The 23,210-nt window shown below is 33.6% G+C and overlaps 1 protein-coding gene across 1 annotated transcript; it reads left to right on the top strand.

The window, feature by feature from the left end:
- Positions 1-330: 330 nt before the first annotated feature.
- On the top strand, positions 331-18,959 carry LOC132558571 (NADPH--cytochrome P450 reductase-like). The gene is made up of 15 exons (XM_060223156.1): positions 331-380; positions 5,587-5,790; positions 6,380-6,434; positions 7,231-7,359; positions 7,995-8,144; positions 8,540-8,664; positions 9,129-9,218; positions 9,640-9,738; positions 10,550-10,666; positions 10,925-11,043; positions 15,233-15,411; positions 15,714-15,863; positions 16,853-17,117; positions 17,728-17,956; positions 18,781-18,959. The coding sequence occupies exons 2-15, from the start codon at positions 5,603-5,605 to the stop codon at positions 18,923-18,925; spliced, it is 2,040 nt and encodes a 679-aa protein (XP_060079139.1). The 5' UTR covers positions 331-380; positions 5,587-5,602; the 3' UTR covers positions 18,926-18,959.
- The last annotated feature ends 4,251 nt before the right edge of the window (positions 18,960-23,210 follow it).

Below are 23,210 nucleotides of genomic sequence, written 5' to 3'. Positions count from 1 at the left end.
AATAAAACACAACGTGGCCGGAATACGCTTCCGTACAATCGTTACATAAACGAATTATATATTCAGTTAACAAACGATAACATAAAACATGTCTACACGTCCAATTAGTAAATATGTAACATCAGCAAGTATGATATCACAGATATTCTTATACATGTGAGATCACCACGATTGTTGGAACACGCGTGTGACAGACACAGATAATGAACACTCCCTGGCCTACTTATACGTCACAGGAACAAGTGCTCACTGACTAGACTCCGGTCAGCCACCAGTCAGCTGTGGAATAAGACATTATACAACAACCTCAGACGACTGAGTTTTATGGGCAAGGAGAGACATATCTCGGAAGCGAATTATTGCTATAGGATTCTGAATTAGTAAGTTACAAGCCGATACGAAAATGTTTGTCTTGAAATACCACACGATCTATGAAATTATTTCTATCGCTGGCTTTGGGTGTTTGGTCACGTAGAGACTTCAGTTGCTTGTTCTGGTTTTCTTGATACTGCAGATGATTATATAATTATATGAAATTCGGCAAAGTCGATGTAAGATTCCATTGAATTTTAAAACATTTGTGAATGAAACCTCGGTCGTAATGATGTTCAATGTACAGATACTGGTAAGTGTCGTCCTCGATTATGACCCGATGATACAAGGTTGGGAGTTTCACTGAAAGGGCACAGTGTCTGGCTGACAAAAATGTTTTACTTCAGTTTTCGCATCACTTAGATGCTTATGTCAGTTCCAGAATAAAGTCACCCCAAGTGAATAATTAATTCAGTGATTTCGACCCGAAACTTTTTATATGTGATGTTCACATGTATTAATGCATTAGCAGAATTTATTTTACAACAAAAAAGGAATTGTGAGGAATTTTACTGTTGGAAGAATCCACAGTGATTATAACTTGCAAGACAATATTGATTCCTTCAAAGTTGCTATGTTATTTAAAAAGAAAATAATCACATTATTTATGCCTACCAGATATATAATCACCCATTTTCGAAAGCCAAACTCTAACGCAACCATCTAGATGGATTATGTGAGTTATTGGTGGAAATAAGAATTGAAAGTAGCAAAAAAAAAAGGACATTGTGATACAGTCACATGCAGGTGGTGACTCTAGTATTTTTGTAATATATTTTTAAAGCTCAAAATTCATGAGTGTTGAATTTGATGATTGATTTTGTATGTAAAACCCGAAGAAAGGATAGATGAATAAAGAAGCCTCACTTACAGAGACGAAACTAGTCGAGCAATAAATTACCAAGCTTAACAGATTAGGCTTGGGTATGTTGTGGTTGAAACTACCTTGATTTACCAAAAAATAGATGTTACATTTTCTGGATGTATGGGTCAAAAATTGCCAATTTTACCCACCTGGAGATTGAAAAGTAATTAGCATACACCCATCTTGTGGTGAATTTGCATTAGAGTTATGTTAAGACGATGTCATGAGATGTACATATACAACAGGGAGTGTTTGCTCTATTTACTGGAATCACTTAGCTATCACTGTATCATTTACCTGTGCTCTGGCTGACTGTGAAATATCATTAAAACTGACAATGCAAGTTAAAAAGAAATCATTTTGAGATTAAAAAGAAAAATTTCTGTTTCCCAAATGCTTCAGTGATGTCCCTCATAATGATAATGTCTTCCAGTCAGCATATCAAAGGAAGTGGCAGACATTTTAGCCTAAGCTTGTCCTAAGCATATCTCAGGGTATAAAAGGCTTGCAACCTGTCAAACTGGAGTATATATAGTGGCAGAAAGAAATGAAAGACAAGGTTAACCTGTATGGACACCAAAAAATATATCGCCCCCCAGCACCTAATTAACATCTAACAACTAACCACTAACCCAGTCATTCGGATGGACATTAAAATTGTGGCCTGTGTGTAAATGTCCCTCATCTCTGTATCCCACTCACTCCTATCACTTCCTAAAATTCCCTTCTTCTCACTTTCCTGTCTTTTCTCATCTGCAGAGAGGCCAAAAGGCCTTAATAGTGGATGTAAAACCAGTTAAATACATAAATAAATCCAACCGGTAGTTATTTCAATATTGACTGCCAAAAGTGAAACTCACCTGTATATTATAATAGCATGTGACCCTGAAAGAGTACATTCACTTGAGGATATTGAAATGATATGAATAATCAGTACTTACTAGCTACATTGTATCCAAAATTATATTCAATCAATAGAATAAATATGATAAAAAGAATATACTGAAAATACAGCAAATTCCCTGCTGTCCATCACATGTATCCTGAAACATGTGAATGTGCACTGAATTCTAGACACAACCAGTTTTACTATGTCACTGGAGCTCTTGAAAAATGCTATATAACATACAAGTATTTGTTCATGTTGTCTCAATATTGGTCGTGTAAATACAGGGCTCTCACACCCCATTTAGGAACTGGGGCCCGGAGCCCTTTGAATTAGGAAAAATAATGGTGTTTTCCTTAGAATTGGGAAAACTTGGGGTCTAAATTAAGAAAAAAAATACTATTTTGCATTGGGAATTCGGCCCCAAATCTGGCAGATTGAGAGCCCTGAAATGTTTGACCAGTAAAACAGTCATAGAATTTAAAATTTGACTTGTGACATTTTCTGAAGGTAATATCTGGAAATTGTCAAGCTTACAATACAGGAATTTATTTCTGTATTAAGGACGAACAAGGTATGATTTAGTGTTTGTTGTTATGTTGAGCTTTTTTCCTGAAAAACGCATGGCTCAAGGAGTGTAAATAGTAATGTATATAAATGTGTATTTCTGTTGTATGGCTAATATTGTAGCAGTTTGTTATAGATACATTTTCAAATTCCATTTCCAGATTCTTCCGTTACTCTGAAGAAAAAAATGAAAATGAGTAAATGTATGTTCTTATGCAATGTGTATAGATTTGTTACATTGTGCTATTTTTGAAATAATAACACATTTCCTAGCAATGTTTTGACTTAAATGTCTGCCTCGTTCTTAGATACGATGACCAAACAATGCTGTTAGCTTAGAGGGGAGGTCTTGGAAGCATTCTAAAAATACATTTTTTGTTATTTCAACATGTTAGTTTTCTAACTTGCATTGTCAGCTTTTAGGAATATTTTTTTGCATACCATAGAAGATGAAAAAATTTAAAGCAGGATATCATGTTAAGCAGATATAGAAGTACCAAAACACAATATATGAAAAAATCAACCAGTTAGTGCTCAATTAAGGTATCTGAACCATATGTTAGCAAAACTTTCAGGCAAGACATAATGAAGTATAATTCTTGTATTGATGGGTGTTTTTGTCAGACTGATCAGATTTAAATGGCTGACAGGTGGCCATCCTATGTTTTACCAGATTTTATTTGTTAATCACCATTTGGGAAAGATTATTATGTTGGCAAACAGGATGCTTGCTGAGTGTTTGCAACTTATTAATCTTTCTCTAAGGGTTGAGATCACCATATCTCACCAACAGGGATATGAATGATTATTTTTCTCGTACCCCGCTGGTCTTCATGTAAATGTGTTGTTGTAATGTCAATGCTCTGCATTGTTGACATGACATTGTAGTTATTAAAAGAGCATTCTGTCCTCTCAACTTATCACTGTGGATACACTTGTCAAGGGTAAGAGAAAAGGGGATCTCAACAAAAGGAGGTTGAACTACAGCTCAGAATTTTGTCCAGGCCTTATTGGTTCAGACTTTAATTCCATTCCGAGGTCGAGTAGAATTTTACTATCCTTAAATACCTTTAATGTTTATGACTTCAATATTTCTGAACAAGGCATATTTAATCATACATAGAAAAGAGGAATGAAACTATATATATGTGTGTTGACACAATTAAATATTTGAGTCCTGAACTCCTGCTTTTTCCTGTGGGACTAACTTAGATTTTGAGAACCACTTATGGGGTATATTTCTCAGTAACTGGACTCATCAAAATCTTAGAAGTGATGCTCTAGACTATTCAGAAAAAACCCCTCCAAAATTACTGTGACAAGTTTTAAGTTCCTATAATTGGTCATGCTGGGCTTGATTGTATAGAATTCAAATGAGATTGTTGTGACTCTCTATTTAACGGCACTTGTGTGCTGATGTCTGATCATATGGGGATATATACATATGTAAAAGATATTCCGTATTCTGCTGTATTACATCAGATTTGACAACACGAGGTAATCATGCTGAGCTAAACTGAATAAATTAAACTGCTCCCTCGATGTCACTAAGTATAGCACTGACACACATTTACCTTGTGTTAGTACAGTTCTGACCAGATGAAGATAATAGTGTTGACTAAGTAAACAAACCATGTACCTGTGTGTATATATATACGTTGACATGGCACTATTTTTAACCCTACAATTCGATACCAGGTATACTGTATATATACTGTATGACAGTACTAAACAGTTAGGTAGTGGGGCTGGAAATTTCTACCACATCACAGTGATACTAAATGCAATTTATTCTGCTGAAGTAATTTCAGTCATTCTTATAAATACAACAGCAAAAAAAAAAAAAAAACCCACTTCAGTTGTATTTTTTATTTCATTCATTGACAGTATAAGTGTACATGATATGTATAGAGAAAGCTATATGAAGGCACTCTTGGCAATCCGCAATTCAAAAGAAAAAATATAGATAAGAAACAAATTTCATTTTTAATAAGTGATAGGTATATGGGAAAGTAACAGGGTGGATGTAAAATCATTATAAGTCATTAGGATTGGATATAATCAAGATTTAGTAAGGATCCTATAGCATTAGATAGAATGTCATTTCATGTGATATAATGATACCTGAACGATACGTTTCACTGTCAGAGCAAGTATAACTATGTCTTAAGTCAACTTGATCTCTTTGTCATATATGACATTATGGTCAGTATAAATGACAGTGTTGCGGGTAAAACATCATTTTCTTTGTTAGGAGATAATATAAACCAGATAAACCATTCAGTGCCACTCTTTTATCCAATTTCTTTTCTAGATAGCTAGGGCACAGGGAACTTATATCACTCATCTACTTAATAAATTCCTGAAATTTATTTCCTGGCTGAAAAATATCAAAATTGTGTTGAAATTTCATGGTTGACATTAAGAATTAATTAGGTCTGAATGGTAACTGCTAGTAATTTTAACATACACTGATTGGTAACTGCTAGTAATTTTAACATACACTAATTGGTAACTGCTAGTAATTTTAACATACACTAATTGGTAACTGCTAGTAATTTTAACATACACTAATTGGTAACTGCTAGTAATTTTAACATACACTAATTGGTAACTGCTAGTAATTTTAACATACACTAATTGGTAACTGCTAGTAATTTTAACATACACTGATTGGTAACTGCTAGTAATTTTAACATACACTGATTGGTAACTGCTAGTAATTTTAACATACACTGATTGGTAACTGCTAGTAATTTTAACATACACTAATTGGTAACTGCTAGTAATTTTAACATACACTAATTGGTAACTGCTAGTAATTTTAACATACACTAATTGGTAACTGCTAGTAATTTTAACATACACTAATTTTTTGCTGTATTTTCTTCCACAGATTTGAAATATTCAATATGAGTGAAGGTATGGTAGATTCAGAGATCCCACTAGAGGCTGGTGGAGAGACAGCCCCCATAGAAGAGGGATTGTTCTCGACACTAGATTTCTTCATTTTGTCAGCATTGGCTGGTGTCTGTATATACTACTTCTTCTTCAAGAACAAGAAACAAGAAGAACCAACATTTAAGAAGCTAACGGTACAGTAAGTATGTTTTAAGATATGTTGACATTGGTGGTGAAGGAATCTGATTTATGTATATACACTGTACCTGAGGGATAATTAAAGACAGTTATCAATCGCAACAAGTTCAAGGTAAGTTTTCGGTTATAGTAATAACCGAAAACTTACCTGGAACTTGTTGCAATTAATAACTGACTTTGATTGCCCCTATTCCTCAATCGCCCTGCATACCGGGCTAGGTATCCAAGGGAAGGGTATCTGGAACATTATACCTCTATACTAGAAGTGTCACGGTGTTGGCTCTACCCCTCCACTCCCTACCCCTGAGAGATTGAGAGATAATTATATACAATACTGTGACATGAGGGATGGGAATTGGGGTTGATATTTGGGTTTTCTTATGCTTTTATATCTTGATAGACAACAGTGGGGAATATTAGAACATAATATTATTATTATTGGAATGGTTTTTCAGAGTCCTTGATACTTATCTAACAATTGTAATTACAGCCACACAGAGTTTGAAATACTAGTAAATTTCATTTTGCAACCTTTAAGACTTTACCTGTTTTTAAGAGTATTCAGTATATGCAAAACAATCTATTTTCAGGCCAATGCAGGACCAAGCTAGTAATGCTGGATTCATAGAGAAGATGAAAGCCTCAGTAAGTCTTCAGATCTCATACTGCACAGTTATATACAATATATTAATGTTTACATGAAAAACATATTTCATCAATTGTTGATCTGTTTGAACTACCAAGCATGATTGTGATTATCTGCCAAGAATCAGTCATTTGTACGTGCTGTGTAATTATAAATGAAATCAAGTATGCCTGTCTTATATGATTCATCAGAAATTTGAGAAAAAAATGGTTTTTAAAATGCTGTCAAAAAAATAACCTGATCAAGCTATCTTACCCTCAAGCTTTTCCTTCTGAATCAGAACTTTCAGTACACAGCAAAGGCTTCTTTCAGTTCACAGCAAAGGCTTCTTTCAGTACACAGCAAAGGCTTCTTTCAGTACACAGCAAAAGCTTGAACTTTCAGTACAAAGCTAAAGTTTGAACTTCAGTACACAGCTAAAGTTTCGTTAAAGTTTCAAACGATCACTAACAGCAAAAACTTATTTTGGTTAGAGGCTCATCCGTGGTTAGTTTATAAAAATTGGAGATATCGACAAAACGAAGAAAAACATCAATATATCATTTTTTGATGGGGGGAATGACATGCACAACTTTTAGAATAAAAATTTTTAAAATCATTTCACAAAGTTTATTGTAAAATCATGGTTTGATACTTTGCTACAGGTAATTTTTGTTGTCAGCTACCATATACATACAATACAACCCCGGTAGTATGCAAGGAATTATGTATTTTTGGTACATGGCTTTTTCTCAAATGTTGTACTGAATTTTTACATTAAACACCATTTAAATTTTAATTGTGATTTTCTTCTAGGGAAGGAATGTGATTGTGTTTTATGGATCGCAGACAGGAACAGCAGAGGAATTTGCTGGACGTTTGGCTAAAGATGCCACATGTTATGGGATGAAGGGAATGGTTGCAGATCCTGAAGAGTGTGAAATGGTGAGCTTGTCTGTATTCTTAATCTAACCATTAGGATCGAGATTTCATTGAAAAAAAAGATTTTTCAAATACTGTATACCAATATATTTTCATCCCTGTACCATAATACATTAATTTTGCCTCAGTAACTTCTGATAAGTTCTGGTAACACTGTTAGATGGATCTGTGGGAGGATTTGGTAGAGTTCTTTACCATGTTACAACATGATGATACCTGAACATACCACAGAAATCACAAGATTTTATAGCTCTAAATCAACATTTTACTACCAAATACTCTTGACATTTAATCTTCAATCTTTATATACTGTAAAATCACAAATTTTTGTGGGGTTCAATTTTTTTAGTTTTTCGAAAAAAAATCCTGCACATTTGATTAAGTGGCTCAATAAATCTGATCTATGTATTATCGTCCGTTGAAAGGCTGAATGGCTGAAAGGTCATAATTGTGGACATGAAAATTGATAAATTAAGTGATAGATCTATTTATACTAATTTCAAGATTTTGTGGGCACATGAATTCATGGATTAAGTGTACCAATGAAATTAAGAAAATAAACCCCCACAAAAATTAAAATGAGTTTACAGTAGAAGGGCATTGACACTTAACACAACTTTTAAATTTCATTACTGCAGGAGGATCTTGTTAAATTGAAAGAAATTGACAATGCGCTGGCTATATTCTGCATGGCAACTTATGGAGAAGGCGACCCCACAGATAATGCTCAAGAATTTTATGATTGGCTACAAAGTACAGACTCTGAGCTAAATGGAGTAAAATTTGCTGTAAGTAAGAAAGTCTTTTTCTTAAGAGATTTTAATTTGCTATCATGTACTAATTAGAAATTAGACATTTTTTTAATCTGGATTTTTTTCCCCAGAAATTTTGTTAAAACATATTTCCTTTTAATATACCCAATGTGGCGATAATACTATTTCAAAAAGTCCTTTCCTTGCTGAAAGTATTGTACAGAAGTATTGTAGACACTAACTGCAGTTCTTGTATGTTGACATTATAGGATATCATTGTGGATATGCTAATTAAACCTTGCAGAATTGATTAAAACTTGATATGGGTTAGAAGTATGCTTAACGTATTCCACTTTGTTGAAAATAAAAACTTTAACTAACCTTTCAGAAAGTGAGTTAATTTTAAAACATTGTTTTTCAATCTGTAACAGGTTTTTGGTTTAGGAAATAAAACCTATGAACACTTCAATGCTATGGGGATTTTCATGGACAAGAAACTAGAAGAGCTTGGAGCAGAGAGAATATTTGAACTTGGATGTGGAGACGATGATGGAAAGTAAGAAGATAGTCTCGTGACAAACAAATTTCTGCTAAAGATAGAAGAATTTGTGACATTTCAGACCTTAAATTAAATAACAAGCTTTTAATGAAAGATGAAGGGTGAACAGGTACAGTTAAATTAGTATAACAGAAAAAAAATTTAACAGTGAAAATAATCTAACAGAAAACCATACAACAAATCATATACCAGCGAAAATAACATTACAGAGAAAATTATATCAGGGAGAAAAATAATATACGAGAAAATAATTTAACAGAGAAAATTAATCAAAAGTGAAAATTATTTGATGCAGAGAAATATCAGAACAGAGAGCAATTCATTAAGAAAATTGATATAACAGAGAAAAGGCTGTAATGGAGAAACATAATATACCAATAAATAGGATATGACAAAGAAAAATAATCACATGATGTTTAACTATCACCTGTATTACTGATATACCTTATATATTATTTCAGCATTGAAGAAGATTTTGTTACATGGAAAGAAAAATTCTGGCCCGCTGTTTGTGAACACTTTGGAGTTGAAGCAACAGGAGACCAATTCAAGTAAGTATTTGATTGTGTCATTGTTTTTGTCATAAATATTGAATGTTAGATTTTAGTGTGTGTATTCTCACATAGAGGATTGTAGTGTAGGGAAACCTGTACATGTAGACATGATTATGAAAAATTGTTTCACTTGAAACTGTAATGTGATTCTGCTGGCAAAGAGGATAATTCCAGTATTTTATTAAAAATGTGTCTAAATCTATTTTTATACAAACATATAGTTTTAGTTTTCTAGTGTGTTGGTCTACATAACTTCAAATGAAGTGTGTGGTCTGATGCTCCCTACCTGTGATAGTTTGTGGGCAATAAATCAAGGAAAACATTTTAAAAGATTTGCTTTAGCCTGTTTAATAGAAATAAAGTTTGTATTGATGAAACATGGAATTAACAACATGGTGGTGGTAATGTTTGTTTTCAGTATACGTCAATACAGTCTCTCCACACACGATGACTTACCAAATGAGAAAACATACAAAGGAGAGATAGCAAGACTTGGATCATTCAGAAACCAGAAACCGTAAGATTGATTTCTCTATTAGTGGATATCTCATTGTCACATTTTTATGGAACAGTCATGTGAAGAAAGCATGATACTTCCAACCAGTTGATTTTTGTTATCATATTAGCCAGTTTTTCAATTCACTTGACACAAAGAGGCAGTTAGCTTATATTATGGTAAGGTGAAGTGTCTGTCATCTGTCTGTTGGTCAATCTGTCAGTCAATGAATTTATACAACATCTTCTTGAAAACTGTAAGTAAATATGTACTGATATTGACCTGTAGGGTTGTATGCCGTAACATCTTCAGATAAATGAACTGGACTTATTGTGTAGGTCACAGACTGAGGGGTCTATGATGTTAAAGATAAATTCCAAGAATATTCTTTTTTTATTTCTAAACATCCATGGTTAAAAGTGTCAAATATGTTAAAAACCTTTAAAAATCATAATCTTGTTCTCTAGATTTGTTAAAATCCAGGGAGTCATCATTTACCGAACAGGTTCATCTCATCTAGTTCTTCTCCTATAGATGACGTTGACCTATTTTTAATGTCACTTTGTGTCAAATATGTTACAAGCCATAAAAATCTTCTTTTCAAGTCCAAGAAGTCCAACTCATGGCACTGAGGAGGCATTCAAGTCCTTGAACTTTATTTCATTTCAATGTCACAGAGGTCAAATTTGCAATAATTATTTGGTTAGTTTAAGAAAACCTGTTCATTTCTAACGTACATTGTCACCTTGAACAGAAATATTGGAATGCATGATGACTATTTTGCTGTTGTTACAATGTGATACAGGGCTTCTGGACCTCTTGATCTTTTCAGGCCATACGATGCCAAAAACCCATACCTAGCACCCGTTATTGTGAACCGGGAGCTGCACAAGGGTGGAGACCGATCCTGCATGCATATTCAATTTGATATCAGCGGCTCAAAAATCAGGTACACTTCACATATTATGTATCAGAGGGATCCTTTCTCAAATTTTAGTTGATCATGAATAAGGGGAATTTTAGTTTATAAGAAAACAAGTTCATAGTATCTACGCTGATATGTTTTATTTTGACAGTTTAAGATAAAATCCCTCACTGCAGTCCTCTTGGATACTGTATTGAATTTTTCATGAAATGAAATGCATACAAAGCAATTTACGGTTTACAGATCTCAAATCATTTAGTTAGCATTGTGTCCCTATTTAAGGTACGAAGCAGGTGATCATGTAGCTGTATATCCCGTTAATAACCAGGATATTGTAAATGCGATTGGAAAACGTCTTAATGCAGACCTGGACCAGGTTTTCACCCTTACCAATGTTGATGGTGAGTTCTTTAAAAGTTAGAAATATTTCCAGTTATCAGTTTTGTTTGTGACATTTGCTGGAAAAATCATCACTGCTGATGTTTTATCAGAGTTATGATCAACTTTATAATAAAATATAAACTTACAGCTATTGAAGACACATACATTAACACAATGGCAAAGGTTGTAATTTGGTGAATTTTAAGGACTGGAAATCTGGTTACAAGACAGATCTTGTTTGTAGGGTTCTGTAAAACATTTATTAACTGGTATTAAGATTAATTGACTTTGTCTATGATTGTTGATCATTTGTACTATCTGAAATTGCTTTAATTAATTTAAAGATAAAGATTTATAACTTTATAACCACAATTTACCAATAAATTTCTCCAAAACCAACAGTTCCTTTGATCAATTTTCCAGATAAAGACTTGAAGTTTTGCATGTTACCACCATGTACCAGACGTGAAATTTTCTCCAAAACCAATACATTAAATCTGAGTTTAATTTGAAATGTTGTATATATAACACACGCACAAGTAATGTATTTGTTCAACAGTGAGATGAAAAAAAGTATTCTCTTGGATTTCAAAGGGCAAGTTGATAAAATTATCACATTATCACAAACTGATCTGCACTGTGTTTGGAATACAGAAACATTATCACATTCTGATCTGTACTGTGTTTGGAGTACAGAAACATTATCACACACTGATCTGTACTGTGTTTGGGTTACAGAAACATTATCACACACTGATCTGTACTGTGTTTGGGTTACAGAAACATTATCACACACTGATCTGTACTGTGTTTGGAGTACAGAAACATTATCACACTCTGATCTGTACTGTGTTTGGAGTACAGAAACATTATCACACACTGATCTGTACTGTGTTTGGGTTACAGAAACATTATCACACACTGATCTGTACTGTGTTTGGGTTACAGAAACATTATCACACACTGATCTGTACTGTGTTTGGGTTACCATTATCACACACTGATCTGTACTGTGTTTGGGTTACAGAAACATTATCACACACTGATCTGTACTGTGTTTGTGTTACAGAAACATTATCACTCTGATCTGTACTGTGTTTGGGTTACAGAAACATTATCACACACTGATCTGTACTGTGTGTGGAGTACAGAAACATTATCACACTCTGATCTGTACTGTGTTTTGAGTACAGAAACATTATCACACACTGATCTGTACTGTGTTTGGAGTACAGAAACATTATCACACACTGATCTGTACTGTGTTTGGGTTACAGAAACATTATCACACACTGATCTGTACTGTGTTTTGAGTACAGAAACATTATCACACTGATCTGTACTGTGTTTGGGTTACAGAAACATTATCACACTCTGATCTGTACTGTGTTTGGAGTACATTATCACACACTGAAACATTATCACACACTGATCTGTACTGTGTTTTGAGTACAGAAACATTATCACACTCTGATCTGTACTGTGTTTGGGTTACAGAAACATTATCACACACTGATCTGTACTGTGTTTGGGTTACAGAAACATTATCACACACTGATCTGTACTGTGTTTTGAGTACAGAAACATTATCACACACTGATCTGTACTGTGTTTGGGTTACAGAAACATTATCACACTCTGATCTGTACTGTGTTTTGAGTACAGAAACATTATCACACACTGATCTGTGCTGTGTTTGGGTTACAGAAACATTATCACACACTGATCTGTACTGTGTTTGGGTTACAGAAACATTATCACACTCTGATCTGTACTGTGTTTTGAGTACAGAAACATTATCACACACTGATCTGTACTGTGTTTTGAGTACAGAAACATTATCACACACTGATCTGTACTGTGTTTGGGTTACAGAAACATTATCACACTCTGATCTGTACTGTGTTTGGGTTACAGAAACATTATCACACTCTGATCTGTACTGTGTTTGGAGTACAGAAACATTATCACACTCTGATCTGTACTGTGTTTGGAGTACAGAAACATTATCACACTCTGATCTGTACTGTGTTTGGGTTACAGAAACATTATCACTCTGATCTGTACTGTGTTTGGGTTACAGAAACATTATCACACTCTGATCTGTACTGTGTTTGGAGTACAGAAACATTATCACACTCTGATCTGTACTGTGTTTTGAGTACAGAAACATTATCACACACTGATCTGTACTGTGTTTTGAGTACAGAAACATTATCACACTCTGATCTGTACTGTGTTTGGAGTACAGAAACATTATCACACACTGATCTGTACTGTGTTTGGGTTACAGAAACATTATCACACACTGATCTGTACTGTGTTTGGGTTACAGAAACATTATCACACACTGATCTGTACTGTGTTTGGGTTACAGAAACATTATCACACACTGATCTGTACTGTGTTTGGGTTACAGAAACATTATCACACTCTGATCTGTACTGTGTTTGGAGTACAGAAACATTATCACACACTGATCTGTACTGTGTTTGGAGTACAGAAACATTATCACACACTGATCTGTACTGTGTTTTGAGTACAGAAACATTATCACACACTGATCTGTACTGTGTTTGGGTTACAGAAACATTATCACACACTGATCTGTACTGTGTTTGTGTTACAGAAACATTATCACTCTGATCTGTACTGTGTTTGGGTTACAGAAACATTATCACACACTGATCTGTACTGTGTTTGGGTTACAGAAACATTATCACACACTGATCTGTACTGTGTTTGTGTTACAGAAACATTATCACTCTGATCTGTACTGTGTTTGGGTTACAGAAACATTATCACACACTGATCTGTACTGTGTTTGGAGTACAGAAACATTATCACACACTGATCTGTACTGTGTTTGTGTTACAGAAACATTATCACTCTGATCTGTACTGTGTTTGGGTTACAGAAACATTATCACACACTGATCTGTACTGTGTTTGGGTTACAGAAACATTATCACACTCTGATCTGTACTGTGTTTGGAGTACAGAAACATTATCACACTCTGATCTGTACTGTGTTTTGAGTACAGAAACATTATCACACACTGATCTGTACTGTGTTTTGAGTACAGAAACATTATCACACTCTGATCTGTACTGTGTTTGGAGTACAGAAACATTATCACACTCTGATCTGTACTGTGTTTTGAGTACAGAAACATTATCACACTCTGATCTGTACTGTGTTTTGAGTACAGAAACATTATCACACACTGATCTGTACTGTGTTTTGAGTACAGAAACATTATCACACTCTGATCTGTACTGTGTTTTGAGTACAGAAACATTATCACACACTGATCTGTACTGTGTTTGGAGTACAGAAACATTATCACACTCTGATCTGTACTGTGTTTTGAGTACAGAAACATTATCACACTCTGATCTGTACTGTGTTTTGAGTACAGAAACATTATCACACACTGATCTGTACTGTGTTTTGAGTACAGAAACATTATCACACTCTGATCTGTACTGTGTTTTGAGTACAGAAACATTATCACACACTGATCTGTACTGTGTTTGGAGTACAGAAACATTATCACACACTGATCTGTACTGTGTTTGGGTTACAGAAACATTATCACACTCTGATCTGTACTGTGTTTGGGTTACAGAAACATTATCACTCTGATCTGTACTGTGTTTGGGTTACAGAAACATTATCACACTCTGATCTGTACTGTGTTTTGAGTACAGAAACATTATCACACACTGATCTGTACTGTGTTTGGAGTACAGAAACATTATCACACACTGATCTGTACTGTGTTTGGGTTACAGAAACATTATCACATCTGTACTGTGTTTGGGTTACAGAAACATTATCACACTCTGATCTGTACTGTGTTTTGAGTACAGAAACATTATCACACACTGATCTGTGCTGTGTTTTGAGTACAGAAACATTATCACACTCTGATCTGTACTGTGTTTGGGTTACAGAAACATTATCACTCTGATCTGTACTGTGTTTGGGTTACAGAAACATTATCACACACTGATCTGTACTGTGTTTGGAGTACAGAAACATTATCACACTCTGATCTGTACTGTGTTTTGAGTACAGAAACATTATCACACACTGATCTGTACTGTGTTTTGAGTACAGAAACATTATCACACTCTGATCTGTACTGTGTTTGGAGTACAGAAACATTATCACACACTGATCTGTACTGTGTTTGTGTTACAGAGGAAGCTAGTAAGAAGCACCCTTTCCCCTGTCCAACCACATACCGGATCGCTCTGTCCCACTACGTAGATATTACAAGTATGCCACGTACCCACATCCTTCGTGAACTAGCAGAATACGGTAATGAAAAGGACAAAGAATTCCTTGTGAAAATGACATCTTCATCACCAGAATCTAAGGTATCTTGATAAAGTATTTTGTTTGTTCACTTGGAAATAATGATTTAGACTTTGTGTTCACTTTATATAGAGTTATGGCCCTTTTTTGTGTCCAGGTTCATCAACAAATCTGCTACTGTTGCTTATTTACAAAAACTCATGAAAAATACCACAGGAATATACTTAAGCAAATTTGATACCCAGTTTTGAAGTGTGGACTCCAATATTTTATGGCTACTTTGACTGTTTAAATATGATTTGATGGTTGGTCATACTATTGCATGATTTTACTCTTCAAAATGGTATATCATACGTTTCAATAGGCATTGTACAGTGAATGGATTATCAAGGATCATCGAAACATTTTGGCAGTCCTTGAGAGCTTACCATCTCTAATGCCACCTGTGGACCACTTACTGGAATTGTTGCCAAGGTTACAGGCCAGGTATTACTCCATTTCATCATCACCAAAGGTATGACCATTTTTACAGATTTTCTATTCAACATTTAATACCCTGAAAACTCGCAAAATAAGATACAGCTTATTTTGTATAATAGGAAGCAGATGCAAGTTTAGTCAAGTAAGATACTATAGGCTTATTTTCAAGATAGGCTCATTTTCAGAATTGGGTTTTTTGGTTTTTTTTGGCTGGTTGACAAGAGTGGTCAAATATGTTAGTGACCTCCATACATTTGATCTTATGAAAAATTTCTGAAACATGAATATGAATAAAAATACTGTTAGTCTTTCAAAATAACTGCTTTATTTCACCGACACTCTCTGTAGGTTTCAGTCATTAATGTTGAAAAATCATTAATGTAGGGCTCAAATTTTGTGATTTTCAAAAAAACATACTTTTTCATTGGCATTTGATTTAGTGGTCATAAATCTTGCTTACCAACTCAGCTAATACAATAATCCATGAAAATTTAATCCCTGAATATAAATTCAGAAAATTATAAGATACATGAATTCAATAACGGGTCATAAGCCACTGTTGCACTTGGCTGCTTTTGAAGTATAAACCATACTATACAGGTATATCGATTACATACCCTTCAACTGGTTATACTGACATGCTGTAATTTTGAAACATCAGACCTGATGCTTGATTTATTTTAATGTTATCAATGAAGGAGACACTTGAAACATAAAAAGGACAAGGATATACTGCACAATCATTCATTTTTGTGGGTATTTAATTTTTTTGTTTATTTTGTGGGTATTATCAGTCCTTGAATTAATACCGGTATGTCCACTAAATGATGTATAGATAAACATTGACATGAATTTTAGTACGAGTTGATTTTGTGAGAAAGATTCATCAAAAAAAATAAAATGCCATCAGAGGAGCATGTTTTTATGAAACCACAAAATTTTGGTATCACGAAACTATATGAATTTACAGAATATGTATTTGTTTTCTATTGGCATTCAGTAACAGATGTTCGATTTTAACAGGTTTATCCAACATGTATCCATATCACAGCTGTTCTTGTCAAATACACAACTCGCACAGGGCGTGATGTTGAGGGTGTCGCCACAAACTGGCTTGCACTCAAACAACCTAACAATGGTACCCAGTCACTGGTACCAATCTATGTCCGGAAATCCCAGTTCAGGCTTCCATTCAAGACAAACACACCCGTGATCATGATTGGGCCAGGAACAGGTCTTGCACCTTTCATGGGATTTATACAGGAGAGACAGCATGTACGCAAAGATGGTAAGAACAATTTTTTTATAGAAAATGTCTGTTCGGAAGAAGATATTGAATTGAATGAATTGATTATCAAAATTATACTTCATGAAAAATTATTAACATGCCAAAATCCACCGTACCTGGATAAACAGAGAATTCACTCTCGCTGGAAGTTTATGAATGAGTTGGTTCTTGAAAAGTGTCTCGATGAATATTTGTAGTAGTCCTTTCTTGAAAAGCATCATATTGAATATTTGTGGCAGTCATTTTTTGAAAAGCATCCTAGTGAATAGTGTCGCAGTGAAAATTTGTAATACCTGGTAGTCTGTTCTTCAAAAGCACCTTATTGAATATTTGTTATAGTTGGTTCTTGAAAAGCATTTCAGTAAATATTTGTTATAGTCAGTTCCTAAATAGTATCTTTGTGAATATTTGTGATAGTTGGTTCTTGAAAATGACTAGAGGAAAAGATGATATCTGGAAAAAGTAGTCATTTTGGTTATTGCAAATATTTGTTAATCTATGTTCACTTTTGGATAATTTTCATGGTTGGATAAATTTGCTTTTGTCATTTTTATTTACATTAGGATTTGTAAATATCACGGTAAATTTGCTTCAATTTTTCATTATACAGGAAAGAAAGTGGGTGACACAGTGTTGTATTTTGGCTGTCGTCATAAGACAGAAGACTTTCTCTATGAGGAGGAGTTAACAGAATTTCAGAATGATGGCACACTTTCAAAAATGCATGTGGCATTCTCTCGTGATGGGCCAAACAAGGTATATGTGCAGCACCTACTGGGTAATAACAAAGAGGAAGTATGGAAGATGCTTGATGCTGGAGGCCATATATATGTTTGTGGGTAAGTAATCTGCAAATACTGTAATACATTTGGCTTCATATATATGGATGTCTGTTTGTCCATCCAACCTTTTTTCCAGGGAGATTTCTTGATGCTACTATTCTATGAATTTTTACATGGTGATATGTTTTGTAGAAAAAGTTTGGTAACACTTTTAAATGCAATAAAAGGTTGATGAAGTTCCTTATGGGTCAAGGTCAAGTTTGTTTTGTCTATAGTTAGAAATTCTATAGCAGATATATTTCATTTGCATACAACACAAATGACCCATTCTCACCAATAATTATTTTGTCTTAATAATACATTTTACTATCAGATTTCTTCCATTCTACTCTCCCACCCTTTGAATGTCTGAAAAATATCTATAATCTGTGTGTTTATACTATCTTACTGTGCAGTTCTCTGATGTATGATGTGAAGTCTGCAATTTTTATCGTCTGGTGACCATAAAGCAGAAGCTATATGACTTTAACTTTAGTCAGCATCCACATCAAAGTTGTCTAGACTCAGTCTCTAAGAATGTTTTTATTTAGTGAAATTGTTTTGTGCATATAGGTAGACCAAAGAGTACAGAAAATAGCCTAAGACTATAAAACTATCCAAAAAAAACCTCTATCCAATTCTGTTTGTTAGTGAAGTTGAAGATAGATATTTGGTATTTCAGACTCAAATATATTCTATTGTTTAATATGCAAGCACATCCTTTCGAATTTTAACCATAAAAATGAGACAATAAATCATATATGCACAGTAACAATTATGAGCGATACATGAAATAAGAAGACAAAAATAAGTGTTGAAAAATGTTCTTTTAATCTTTTCAGTGATGCAAGGAACATGGCACGTGATGTCCATGAAACACTAATCAGAGTCCTGGTGGAATGTGGAGGCATGGAGCAGCAGGCTGCCTTAGACTACATCAAGAAAATGCAATCTAAGGGACGCTACTCTTGCGATGTGTGGAGTTGATCTTATTCTTAGTGTAGAATAGTGAAGGTTTTCATAATGTAGTTCTGATTTTTTTTATTAAGAATCAACACCTGAAGTGTTTTTTTCACTGCGAGTGTTGGATTCACTGAACCAGAGAGTCAGATATCATAGAAGGCTAAACATTGTTTGATATACTCTCAGACAGCTACTAGTCGAAAATGAGTCATGCTGGCAGACATCGGTTAAGAAGAAAAAAAAAATGAAAAAAAAATTGTTGAGCAGTTATTTTGTTAATCATACAACAAGATATAATTAAATAGTAATGCCAAACCATTCGCAAATCAATTTAATCGTCAATTTTTTCTACTTCTTTCTTCTACGGAAAAATTTCATATCATAGCTACATACATAAATACATTCAAGAGGTGTGACATCATTTGTGTTTTGATTCCAAATTTTCAGCTGTATGGTATATTCTACAGGATCTTTGGTAATCTCTCCGATCAACTTTATAACAATATTTTTTTTTTTTTGGCCTGAAAATTTAATGCAATATTGTATATAATCATTTTCTTGTAATGATGAAAAGACAGAAAAAAACACCTGTAATGATGAATGTGTATAATGTGTAAAATAGATTGTATATCTGTGTACTCGTTAGTAGAATTTGTAAACAATTTTTGTGATTGTTAAGTGAATTCCAATTTAGTATGTTAATAGATTGGATGTAAATATTTATCAGAATTCATCATTCCTCTGTAGGCTAAATCTGTCTTTCCAAACCTAATAAGTTTGATTAATGAATTCTTCAACTATAAATGTTCAAAAGCAATATTTTTGAGAAAAGTTTTGATAAAACATATTCATAATCATTGTCTTAATATTTATTCATCCCCTGATATGTAATTTCCAATACACCCCCCACCCACCTCTACCAAAAAAATTATTTTAATATACAGTAATATTTTATGTTACTTCAGATGTTCAATAAGAATTTGACATTAAATTGTAACATTTTTCTTCAACACAAAGAGTGAAAATGAACTATAAAATGGTATGTAAGGAAAAGTGAAATGGAGCTCAGACTAAGCTAGCTATATTTAAGGATATAAAATCTGTATGTAGGAACTAAGACAATAAGGAAAAGGTATGCTATATCGAAGCATTGTATTTTATACTTGCTGTTAATTGATTGAAACTCTTGAATGAGCCCTAGGAGCAGACTTTGTGAAGCATTATTACCTCAGTTAAAAGCACATAAAGTTGCATACATACAAAAAAATTGACATCTTTAAAATTTATTTGAATATATAAAGATATTTTGATTTTTAAGAAATTATTTTTCTTGTATGTTGTGTACTGGTATGTAAACTGCAGTTTTTTTTCTAGATATTTGAAATGATGTGTGTAAGAAAATGCAGTTTACACACCAGTGTATATACAAAAAAATATTTTTTTAAAGTTTATATTTACACATTTTTATTTATGCTACTTTAAATAAATAATAATTACTATTCATTGTACATTATGATCATAGTTATAACAGTCAGACAACTTATGTATTAGCAAAATAACTGATTCCATTAAGGCATGAAAGGGTGTCCAAAATGAAATGTACTGAAGTGTAAAGATCAATTTTGTTGGTAAGGTCAAACAGAGAATACACACCAGAAATGTAAATATTCACTAAATAAATGTTATTTATTTGAAAATATGCTTTTATCTGTTAATAAACTTCCTATCCCCAAACATTGATCATAAGTAGATTACCAAAACACTCTTCTGCTTGGAGATAGAAATCATCCCCCTCTCCCTTAACTCATTACAGTATTAGTGATACACATAATTAGTCTTTGTTAATCTAGTCCCATTTGAGGTTCATGATTCCCACCATTACTTGCATGCTTTCCTATCGGCCAATTTTACATTTCCCAATATTTCTTGGACCAAAGTGTTTACATTTATCAGTATCGTCATTTTCTAGCTCTTGTATGATTTGACTACAAATGATATTTTTATTCAAGATTCAGACAAAGACCAAATGTTATCAATTCACATCACAAGCCATTTTCAATCCTAGTTACGGTTCGTTATCAGCTATATGTACGGTATTTCAGAACATATTCTTCAGGTTGGTAATGTCAATAGAATAGAAGTTCTTATAACACAACCAGTAGAAGATTAGAGTGTGATGTTTCAATGACTACATGGTCACCTTCATGAGACGAATGGCCAATGTGAAGTGTACCAGGAATGACATTCCTAGTGTACAAGATGTTAACAAATTGACAAACTTTTCCATCTGTACTAAAATCTGATGTACATTAAAGAAAAATAAATGTGACAAGATGGTAAACAGATTATAGAAAGAAAGAAAATTCCTCAAAATGGTAAAAGTGCATCATAGGGGATCTGGTTACATTTTGTTCAACACTTCTTTGCCATCTGACATATCACATACATTAGTACTCGTACACTTCGCACTGGTCATTTGTCTGATGAAAGTGATTGTGTAGTTGTTGAAGTGATAAACTATATTGTCTACTAGTTGTCTGATAACTTACATTCTGCATCTGTTGTTAATAATATATTGTCTACTAGTTGTCTGATAACTTACATTCTGCATCTGTTGTTAAAAACATTAGGTCTCAGCACTGTTTACCCCTGAGATATTATCAACAGTATTTATATCAAAGTTGTATAATAGTTGCTATCATGATTGCACCGAGTTATTCTGCTTCTTAGAATCTCTTGTGTCGAAGTTAAAAGACTTCACTTAGGTCAGTATACCACAAGATTTTGGAGGTGATGACATATTGGAAAATGTGTCTGAGAGACAAAAATCCAATCTTTCTAATTTTTGAATTCTACAAATACTATTACAACACAGCCAGATGATAAAGTTTTATTAAGTTATTCCAAATTAGACTAAAATACTTGGTTTGAGATTTTCCAAATTAGACTAATACAATTGGTTGAATATTTTCCAAATTAGACTATCAGTGATACACTTGATTGAAGATTTCCAAATTAGACTAATACACTAGATTACAGATTTGCCACTATGTTTTCCTTAACTCTTTGTTAATTAAGGATCATCAGCTTAAGTCTTTATATAAGATATTTTTCCTTTTAAAATTAGATATATCTTGATATGTGAAGGATATATTATACTGTAGAGGTCGTTTACAGAGTTGCCCAAACAGCATATCTAAAGTCATCTATGCATTTCAAAAGAGATCTTGATCGTGACATGTACATAAAGCTGTAATTAAGTTTGATTTAAAATCATTACATTAAATAAGGAAAAAATGCATGAAACATTGTATAAACAGTAATTGTGCAATATTTGATCAGTTTGGGACAAAAATTGGAATAAAGCAAGTGCAAGGAATGTGTGTTTTATAGTTAAAGGAAGATGTATTTTGATAACCCAGTTTGCTTTTTTTCTCTTGGAGAAAAAAAAACAAAACAAACAAAAATCATTAAATATGGAAGGAGAGGGGAGAGTACTATGGAGCAAGCAGGGAGATTGGTTTTATCATTCAATATGTTAAAGTGATATCGGTGGTGCTGCCCATTGGGAAAGTTACATATATTACATTGTGTTGGAATTTTTTAAAGCATGTAAATTTTAAAATGTATAATGAAGTATATGTATCTTATGATTGTTTTTCCTTCAACCAAGAGATGTTTGTAAATTTCAGTTTTAACTTGTTTATAACGTTTATTTGTTGTTTGAAAATTATGCTTCTCCGAAAATGTGTGGATAAAATAAAAGCTCTGTACTCATTAATTAGTATTTTAATTATTTAGCTTTGTATATAATAGGTTTTTGTGTCTTAATGAAAACACCTCACTATATCTATCTTGCTATTGGATCTTACTTTGTAATACGCCTGCAAATATCGCTAAATTGTTGGCCCATGCTACCTCAAGTGAAGATCTTAGATGTGAGATTTGACACTCCCTTCCCTTGGCTGTTTGTGTTTCTTGGAATTCTGAGAAACAGACCAGTCTGTGCTGTCATGGTTGTGTTTGCAGGCAAGACTCTTTAACTCCTTTGCTCTGGATGGAATGTGATGAACCTCCAGTATGTTGTTCAGAGAGGTAGCAACCAATAACTGCAAGGAGAGCCTGCTTCAAAGGAACCAGGCAGTTGATAAAGTGAATAACCAGGCTAGCAAATAAACACAAGTATCTACAGAGTTTCTGTGACTAGTTCAGTGTCTTGTATTGATATTAGCCTGTCTACTCTGTTTGATGGTAATTCACAGATAATATAGGTTCTCCTGATAAGGTGGTACTTTTGTAGGAGTAGAGT

The sequence above is a fragment of the Ylistrum balloti genome, unplaced genomic scaffold (genome assembly GCF_031769215.1).
Source record: "Ylistrum balloti isolate Yb309-2 unplaced genomic scaffold, AGI_CSIRO_Ybal_v1 Utg370796, whole genome shotgun sequence".
Classification (NCBI taxonomy): Eukaryota; Metazoa; Mollusca; class Bivalvia; order Pectinida; family Pectinidae; genus Ylistrum; species Ylistrum balloti.
Note: the sequence above shows the minus strand (reverse complement) of the source record. Positions and strands in the feature narration are given on the sequence as shown.

What these genes read in the sequence shown, in the direction of transcription:
- LOC132558571 (XM_060223156.1), top strand. Translation starts at nt 5,603, where the DNA reads ATGAGTGAAGGTATGGTAGATTCAGAGATCCCACTAGAGGCTGGTGGA. An exon ending in GCAACAGGAGACCAATTCAA is followed by an intron (nt 9,219 to 9,639) that starts GTAAGTATTTGA and finishes GTTTGTTTTCAG; the next exon opens with TATACGTCAATACAGTCTCT. An exon ending in CCATTTCATCATCACCAAAG is followed by an intron (nt 15,864 to 16,852) that starts GTATGACCATTT and finishes CGATTTTAACAG; the next exon opens with GTTTATCCAACATGTATCCA.